The sequence below is a fragment of the Adiantum capillus-veneris genome, chromosome 28 (assembly GCF_014529385.1).
Source record: "Adiantum capillus-veneris isolate H3 chromosome 28, ASM1452938v2, whole genome shotgun sequence".
NCBI classification, from domain to species: Eukaryota; Viridiplantae; Streptophyta; class Polypodiopsida; order Polypodiales; family Pteridaceae; genus Adiantum; species Adiantum capillus-veneris.
The window spans coordinates 50,191,101-50,201,120 of record NC_140958.1 but is presented as its reverse complement, the minus strand read 5'-3'; the positions used below and the strand labels follow the sequence as shown (position 1 = coordinate 50,201,120).

General features: G+C 43.8%; 1 protein-coding gene across 1 annotated transcript; it reads left to right on the top strand.

The window, feature by feature from the left end:
- The first annotated feature begins 8,509 nt into the window (after positions 1–8,509).
- Positions 8,510–9,079, top strand: LOC147420432 (uncharacterized). The gene has a single exon (XM_086504540.1). It carries the CDS (start codon positions 8,510–8,512, stop codon positions 9,077–9,079), a length of 570 nt encoding a protein of 189 aa, XP_086360666.1.
- Positions 9,080–10,020: the final 941 nt, after the last annotated feature.

Here is a 10,020-nt window from a genome sequence, read left to right as displayed (position 1 = left end):
ATTCGATCCATCTATTATAGATCGAGTTGTTGCCAATTATAACTCGTCGGACTCTGACGCTGGCCAACAAGCAGCAATCTTGCAACCCAATAGACGTGTTCACAGGCGCTTTGGTCAAGCAGCATATGTGAGGCCACAAGATGTAGCCTCTGACAGTTCAGGGGATGATCATGCAAAGCACATTCCCAAAGAGGCAATGTTTGAGCCCGAGATTGATGAAATGATCGAGACGATCATGGATTCAGAAAGGCTTATCTATGATGATATGAAAAGTGAAGCCGATACGCCATTGTATAAAGGAGCACGTATGTCTAGATTGAAAGCACTCCTGGTTCTTCTCAACATGCAGGCAAAGTTTGGATGGAGTGACACTAGCATCACAGCGCTTTTCAGGTGATCTATTACAATTAGTTTACTTTAATAAAACTCTAAATGTATAATGATCTGATAGATTTTTACACGACTGTATTGTATTTTTATGTTGTGTAGATTGCTTAAAGAGCACATACTACTAGCTGACAATGTGATGCCAGATTCCCGAGATGAAGCAAGAAAGATTTTGCGAAACTTGGGGATGGATTACAATTCTATCCACGCTTGTCCTAATGACTGCATTCTTTTTAGAGGGGAATACATAGACATGGAGAAGTGTCCGAAATGTGATTCAGAAAGATATCGAGTAGATCTCCACGGGACAAAAATTCCACAAAAGGTTTTGCGACATTTTCCTCTGCTTCCTCGCATCAAGCATTTCTTCGAATGTAAGTCCATGGCCGCCCTAGCATCATGGCATGAGGAGAATAAATCTTCGGATGGTGTGCTACGAATTCCTGCAGATTGCGCAGCCTGGAAACATATAGATGGAACATGGTCGGATTTTGCCAAGGAAGCTTGATATTTGCGCTTAGGCCTGGCTATGGATGGCGTAAATCCATTTGGTCAAAGATCAACATCTTACAGTGTATGGCCCGTTGTCATCGTCAACTACAAAATTCCCCCGTGGTTGACTACGAAGAAGGGGCACCTATGGCTAAGCTTGATTGTGCCAGGGCGATATAAAGTGGGGAATATGGATGTGTATCTTCGTCCACTATTGGAAGAGCTACAACAATTGTGGATTGGCATAGAGGTGGTGGATATGAGCCGACACACAGGACGACGGAATGCTTTGATCAAAGGCATTCTAATGTGTACCATGCATGACTATCCTGGGCTAACAAAATGCTCAGGTGATCTATTGACACTCCTCACTCAGACACTGTAAATCTTGTTTTTTCCCATAGTTGATCTATTATCATGTGTATACATGCATGGCTTCAAACAAGCGGATACAGAGCATGTGTCACATGTGGACCTAGACTGAATGCACGTAGGGCGTCCTCACTGAAGAAGAAAATCTACGAAGGTCATCAAGAATATCTTCCAGAGAATCATGTGTTACGCGACGGATTTTTGGGAAGAGATCCACCAAGGATGTCTGCACAAGCATGGTTAGAGCAGAAGGAGATATGCGATGATGGATTGCCTCCAGGGATGAAGAGACTATCTCTATGGTACGAGTTACCATACTGGCCCCGACTCATGATCAATCACTTGCTCGATCCAATGCACATATTCAAGAATGTGGGTAATCTACTATGGGACCATCTGACCGGTAAGAAAGATACTTTGGGAGCCAGAGTTGACCTTAGAAAGGTGGATTCTCATAGGAGCCCAAGAACGCAAAGTAAAAGAGACCATTCGATCTTTGCGGACCCCCACTGGCGTAATTCACTCGCTCCGAACGTGTTTTACTAAAGAAGGAAAGCTTACCGGTTTGAAGTCACACGATTGGCATAAAATGTGTCAGGTACGTTCATAGTGGACTTTAATATCATTGCATAAAATGTGGACTTTAATATCATTGCTGCACATACTTTACAGTTTATTTTACCGGTTGCCATTGAGGGATGTTTGTCTCTCGACATCCGTAACACAATCTACAAACTTGCAAAGCTGGTGCAATGGATCTCACAAAAGGAGATCAACGTAGACTCCATACCATTCGCCAAACTAAATGCTGCGGAGCTTGTGTGCATGTTTGAGAAACATTTTCCTACTACCATGCTAACCATTCAGGTGCATCTTCTTGTTCACATAGTTGATGAGGTGGAAATAGCTGGCACAGTTCATTCCAGATGGATGTTCTTCTTAGAACGTTTCATGAAAATGCTTAAGGGATATGTGCGTCAAAAGGCACGTCCGGAGGGTAGCATGGCAGAAGGTTGGTTGGTATCAGAGTCCGTAGTGTACATTGGAGAGTGGCTAGATGGATTTGATAAAGCCCGGGACACGCTATGGCGAACCATAGATGATGAGCGCATATCTGGGATTGTCATGTGAAATCTCGGTGTTGAGAAGAAGATGACGGAAGATCTAGAGGCTAAAATCAACCGATTTTGCATGCTTCACAATCCAGTGATGCAAAAGTGGATTTCACAATATGAGGATACAAAGCAAGAGCGACAAAGGGCACGAATCGAGTGGAGACGGGGAAGACGACCACCGATGCACTATCCAACGGTTCTGGAGAGCCTACCAACCTTCATGAGCTTAAGATGGTTGCACAACCAATTGAAAAGCGCACAACAATGCGATGACGAAGTGACTGAGGAAGAGTGGGAGTACTCTCGGGGTTGCACGACCAAGGTAAGTTTGCAATGTACGACATGCTAGTGACTTTATTTCTAAACGTTTGAATGGCCACTCATAATCTTTGTTCGTTGTAGCATAAGTCATACACAGCAGCATGGTGTAAAGGTCGACATTTTAGGGTGGAATGAATCGACAAAAAGCGTTTTACTCAAGATTGTGGAATCATGGAAAAATTTGAACAGTCTAGTCGACGACGTTCCTCTGATGCAGATCCTGTGGTGGCGGAACTCACTTACTTCGGCATGCTGCAAGAGAATTTGAGGATCGATTACAGAGGATTTTTTGTCGACTTGTTCGACGTGCAATGGTTCAAGATAATCATGGAGGGTCGCAACGCTACTGTGCGTAGAGGAGAGTCTGGTTTTCTTGAGGTGGATTCTACTAAGAAATGGACTGACCTAAGAGACACTTTCGTACTACCAGAGCATTGTGAACAAGTAAGTATGTAAATAGTTAGCATCCCCCTTTTACAAGTTATGTGCTTGAAAGCTCTCATGTAAGCTATGTGGCTCTGGCAGGTAATATTTCATCCTACAAAGTCTACATCAAACTGGTGGTACGTCATAGAGGTAGCCCCTCATAGTGCAAGGACGTATGGAGGCTACCATGTGCCAATCACAACAGCATCAATGGAGGAGATCAGAGAAGATGCTCAATCAGAAGCCGCTGCGGTGGTGCCAGACGAGCATCAAGATGCTACTACTCTATATGGGGTGCATGCAGAGGAGCTACAAAATGAAACAGAGGATATGTGTTTAAACGGAGAGCTCTATATAGATATAGGAAGTTATGCTGAGTTATGCGAGGATGACAGAGAGATCTCTTAAAGCCACAAATATTGTATTTGAACAATTTTGCTCCGTGTTGTAAAAGCTCTGGCTCTCTAAGTACCTTCCATGGCGCTCACATCTTTTGATTGAAAATTCTGAGTTTTTGACATTGTATTTAATGGTCTTTGCGTCATTACGTCATTGTATTTAATGGTCTTTGCGTCATTGTCTACACTATTCATTCAATATTAAGTTTAAATATTCATGTGTTTAATGTAGGTATGGATGATGAGGAGTTTCTTTCTTCTTTGTCACCGCAGCAGAGACAGTGGTACGTGGAGCGTCATCACTCTGGCGCATCATCACGCATTCCTACTCCATCCGCATATCCCTCTATTTCGGAGCATTCTGCGTGCTCCGAAGCTTCACACTCGTCTAGACACCGGCGCTCTAGTGGTGGCGGTGGCGGTTGTTGTGGGGATTCCGCCACCGATGCCTCCACACCGCCTCGTGTTCGACGAGGCTCTTTACCCTCCCCTTCTTTGCCCGCCTCCACACCAGCCACAGCATCGCCATCTACGCCAGGTTTTGCACGGCTGATTGTTCCTAGCAGCTACACACCTCTACCTACTCCGCCAGAGGCCACCCCACTCGACACTCCTCGCTTCGGGGCCCAGACGCCGGTGGAGACACCAGACGTCCGTACCCCCATCGACACGCCGCTAGAGACCCCTGCCGGGACACCTAGGTTCACGCGTCACCGGCCAGAGGGATTGCCTTACTCCGTCGACTTCAGCGACGGCATCATCATGGATGATGACGGCAAGAAGGTGATCTCGCGCATGCGTGGTCTTTGCTCTCAGCTGTTTAGACACTACATACTAAACAAATGGAGTGAAGTACCAAGTGATTTAAAAAACAGAGTCATCAGCATACTTCATGATGAGTTTCCCGTTCCAACACGGGATCAGCGCTTCAATGAAGACATGATGAAGATTCGAATGAGCGAATACTGCAAACACAAGCGTTCCAAAGTGCAAAAAGCAATCAAGCATGGGTGGAACAGGCCAGATTGGCTGGCCAAAGAAGATTGGAAGAATGCGAAGAAAGCAGCGCGCGAGAATCCCGACAAGTGGAAGCAACAAAAGGATCAGCCAGAGCGCGAGTAGAGGCAGGGAGCTCGCACCACTTGGGGAGCGGTGGATGGGCATCATTTGAGGCCGATTTTGTAAGTGTTTTCGCATTGCTCTTTATTTTCTATAGTTTAGGGTTTATGAGTTTTTTAATTCTAACATAATAAATTCTTTGTATGTTTTGACAGTGGTCGATGACAAGACGTGTGCTACACAAGCCGAGTGCAATTATCGTTAACAACGACTTAACATTCCATAACGCAAGGCATGCTGCTATTAATATATTGTCCAAATGCAGAACCAACTTCAACGTCAAGAGGACAGAGTTTGTCTACTGTTGAATGCATTTTCCAACCTCAAGACACAAAAGATATTTTATTTAGTTATACACTCAATATATCATATATGTTAGGTTCAAAGCGCCGTCTTGTGCAAATACATTCCTCATGATGTTGCATCTTATCTTTGTTTTCTTGCAGAGACGAGTTAGATTTCTTTGCATCTCTTACTGGCTTACCATATAAGATCCATTACATCGGAAAAAATTCGAGAAGGTTTGTCTTGACAGAGGGGTTGGCTAGGGTGCGGTGCTGCAAATTGGAAGGCTGCCAAAACTTGAGAAGGAGAGCTGGTTGAATGGGGTGGTGGCGGCCCCATCAATTGGACCAAACATGTGGAATCTTATTGTATGCAAAAAAGGTCGCAATCTTTATGCCGCCACCTCAATTCAATCATTAACAAAACTACTAGTACCTCTGTCATGAGCACTCACTTTTGCATCTTTTGGAGGGATCGCACCTTGATAGCCTTCAAGTTGCATCTTTTGACTAGAGATATCACTTTCTAATGGATGGTTGTTGCACCCCTTGCATGTAGAAAGTGGTTATTGGAGGCCCAAATCCGATGGATCTTTAGAGTTTTTTTTCCTCATTGTACTGCTCAAAGCACGAGACTCACGGACGCTCAATGCAAAAAACAAATCTATTTCTCTTGAAAGTGAGATCATTGTCAAAGGCATCAATATATATTTTACAATTTTTCGTGACGAGCTTGATTATGTAGTCTCTTGGCCACAAAAACACACCCATTATACCCTCACCTTCGAGCGGTGTTGAATAGAATTTCCACTTGATTGAGATCCTGATTAAAACCCCTTGGAAATAACATACGACAAACGGATTAAAAAATTTGACGTTGTGTTTTCTTGAAGTACAGTAGGATGATGTGTTGAAAAGTATAACATGGGGCATTTACAAGGTCTAGTTGGTCATAGCTTGTCACAATGCCTAGTAGACAGCTGAATGCAAGGTAGTATGGGCTTCATAACTACTAAATATGACAACGTCTCCACCATTTTTTGGCTCTCTTTTGAAGGTGAATGATTTCGAGCGGAACGCCACACGTACTAATGCCTATGAGCATCACGTAATAGTAGTTCGCCAAATGCACGTTTAGATTATTGATGAGGGGAGTGAATATAGTGCCTTTTGCTATGGGGATGCGGACCTCAAGATGCCCATATCATGTGCAGTTAGGAAGCACGATACGTAACGTGTGCTAGTCGACAAGGAGGCAAGAAGACCTAATTGTTGATCAAAGCAACTTACAACACACACACGTGCATGTGCGCACGAGGCACGCAGGCAGGTGCGCACACAGACACACACAGACAAGGTAATACTGATCAGAGGACATGGAACATAGAGTTACATCTTCATGTTTTGTGTATGGCAGGGAGGACAGATATTCACAACACTGCACGTTCTAATTGCACGAGCGTGATTCCATCTCAGCAACACTACAAGGTCTGTTATATGTATCCAATTTCCCATGCGCATGTGTTTACTTGGCACAACACATTAACGCTACGGGGCAGGGCACGTCTTCCGTTTCTTATAATTTTTTGGAGAGATCGCAGTGCGAGCTCTCCACCGTACTTGTGTATGGTACCTCTATATGATGTGCATTGTATACTTTGCACGTCCAATCTTTGACATTTCATTGCAACACGATTTGTTTAACTATTCACATTGCTTTCTGTAGTAAAACTCAAATATCGGCATGTAGATCGGACAATCAAAAAGCAGGAGTACAACATTGCAGGTCAGTAAGGCACCTCATTTATTGTTGTAGCTCGTCCATACTTTTATCTGTTTGCTTGTTTTATATTTATCCGCATTACTTCCTTTACTTCGGTTTATTTGGATCTCGTTTTCATAGCTATACACTCGATCGATGTTGATCAACATTTTCACATGTTAGTTATACACACAACTCTTTGCATACGGTTGCTAGCCAATGCATGTGAAGTATCACAATAGTGAATACATAAGTAGTGAATACATGTGGTGTATCAAAGTAGTGAATTGACCTTGTGCATCCTTACTTTAGCTCTAAATAGTTGATATTATACTAGGTGTCTAAATTATTGATTCCATACTATATATGTCCTCGTTTCCCAGTACTAGGTGTCAGTATGAAGTTGTCAAGACGTACAAGATTACAGTCCAAGCGTCAATAAGCTAGGGAGCAAACTGCAGACAACTTGAACTAACTTATCGTCCATATGCTAGGCCATGGTCTGAAATTATTGCATTGTATAAAGGTTGGAGCATGCAATGTGACATCTTTGCACGACGGCATACCTCACATATATACGGATTAACGAGGTCGACAAACAAATGAAATAGACACTACTGCTGCTCTCACTTGTGTATTATCGTTGGGTGCTTTGCCATCGGAGCGGCAACAAGACTTAGCAGTATTGCGTCTACAATCCATTACTAGTTCAAGATACGAGTCCTGAATCGATAGTATCCCCTCTCTATTCATGAGACCGATGAGTGACATTTCGACGTAAAAGAGGCAGATATTATAATTATAGACGAGTTGTCCGTGTTAATCCAAACGAATTTTTACCTATCGTAAGACAAAATGTCAACATAGAAAGTCGGACATTCGTAGATCCCTTCAACAACAAATGTGTTCTCTTGCACGATGACCTTGCCCAACTATTCCCAGTTTGTAGTCACGCATGGGAGCTTTGTAACAAATGCCATATATTCACAAGCTCGATTTAGAGGCTACTTGCAAGTTTATACAAGATGTCATGCTTGGTAAGACATGCAACGGACCTTAAATTGCTTATGTTCTTGACCATTATTTGTGAAATAAAACTTGACTTCCTAAATGAGATCAAGTGTACCTTGGGTGCATGTATTCTAGATGAATCAAACTGACATTACAAAACTTGAAATGAATGTCAATTTGAATGTGTCATGTTATATTCTATAGATGTTATATAGCAAGGCCTACCAAGGAAGACTAGTAGAAAGAATCTTTGTGCATCATTGAGCTTGAGTGCAAAGAAACTCCACTAGAGCCTATGAAAAACCCAATAATCGAGCATCTTTGTGTCTAAGGAAAAAAACTCCAAGTCCGCTTTTGTTTGGTTTGGTATAGCTAGCTTGTGGGCAGATCAATGGAGGCAAGAGAGTATCGCAGCCTGCAGGAAACCCACTGCATGCATGCTCATCTACGACCTCATGCAACGTCAAGTTCATTGCGCACGTGTGGTGCCGGGTCATCGCTCATCTGATGATGGATGATGGCTGCTGATATACAAAGTCAACATCCGGCCGGCCAGGTCAAAGTCAACATCCGCCAGGCTCATATACAAAGTCAACATCCGGCAGGCCAGGCGCTATTATATACATAGCTGCACCAGCACCAATACTCTTATCAAGCAGCAAGTGTACAGATCTCTCCCCCCCCTCCCCTCCCACTATCGAACTCTCTCATAAGACTCTCTCTCTCTCAACTGATCATCTCTCCCTTTCTCTGTGGCTCGCACACGCACCTGCCACGCCCACGTCAGCCCGCACACACACACACACACAAATCGACGCCATCATGCATAATCACTCTCAAGGGTCAGCTCATGCGTTGTTGTTGAAGAGGCAGCAGTCGATCCAGGTCGCCCTAAACGTTGCCCTCATGTTGTTAATACTCGTGATGCCAGCAGCCCACGCAGGACGGGCGGCATCCTGGAGCATCGTGCAGTCCAGGCCCCTGGAGTACTATGTCCAAGTGGGACTGGGCCCCTCTGACATGCACACCCTCATCGCTCCCATTGACCCCACCGGCTCCACGGGCACCTTCGGCCAGACACAGCTCTTCGCCTTCAATGTCACGCACGGCGCTGACCCAGCCTCCACGCTGCTCGGCTCCATGCGTGGTTACACCGTCCAAGCCAGCTCCACCGCCGACTTCCACGGCGTCGAAGCTGAGGTCCTCGCCTTCGACGATGGCTCGCTCAATGGCACCATCAGCCTGCAAGGCCTCATCAACGCTGGCACTAACGAGATCTCCATTGTTGGCGGCACCGGAAACTTTCGAGGCGCTTGCGGCTACGGCATCGTCACCTTCCTCAACTCCACTGCCACCCTTGCACTTTACCACCACCAGCTCTTCTTCCTCTAGATGACAGATGACAGCTCCCTAATATCACCCTTTGCGCCGGCCGTAGAAGCTTAACTCACCCAACCTTTAATATGCACTGCTATATACCTTTAATATGCACTGCTATATAACACTTGACAGCACCTCATCCAGCACCTCATCCATCAACTGTACCATTTTGTGTTCATATAATATACAAAGAGCTAACGCTTGAACATATAAAAATAGTCCATTGGATATGTAGAATGCAGCAGATAGGTTTAGGTCAAATAGTCTTATTTTACCTCATGATTGATGTATGCTTGGATAAATGACATTCTGCAACCTCATATACTAGGACATTTCGACTTTGCGTACATTTGAATATAGAAAGATGGTGTATTAGATCACCTACACACCTTGGGAGTATTTGACTCTCAAAACAATTTTCTAGCACATGAAATTTGTGCAATTAATGGGTGGTACGACTATTAAAATTCAACGTATAGCTTCTATCATGCACTAATTTTTTGAGAGGTTGTGCCACCAATTTCTCTGAACCATCCAATAATCTTCTTCACCTCATGATCCAATGTGATATTGATGTGATGCATGTCCAATTGATATGATGAGTGGACATTATCTCCACTTAATCACCTAGTAGATACCTACGGCCCCCAATTATGGATACTCCCTTTGTGATAGCGTTCGAGTGTGATTAAGAGATTTTTTAAAACAAAAATTGATAGAGTTTCTTTTGTAGCCACGCTCTCATGCTAGTTTTATCATTATTATTTTAAATTACATAGGGTTTCTTTTGTAGCCATGCTCTTATACTAGTTTTATCATTAATCTTTTTAAATTTCATAGGCTTTCCTTTGTTCACACCATAGATTACTCTTGGAGCTTAGCTTAGCATAGTAATGTAGATGGTAGAGAAGATGAGCATGCCATTGAAGCTTGACTCTTGGATAGATTTGCAT

Coding starts and splice junctions, on each gene's coding strand:
- LOC147420432 (XM_086504540.1), top strand. CDS start 8,510: ATGCATAATCACTCTCAAGGGTCAGCTCATGCGTTGTTGTTGAAGAGG.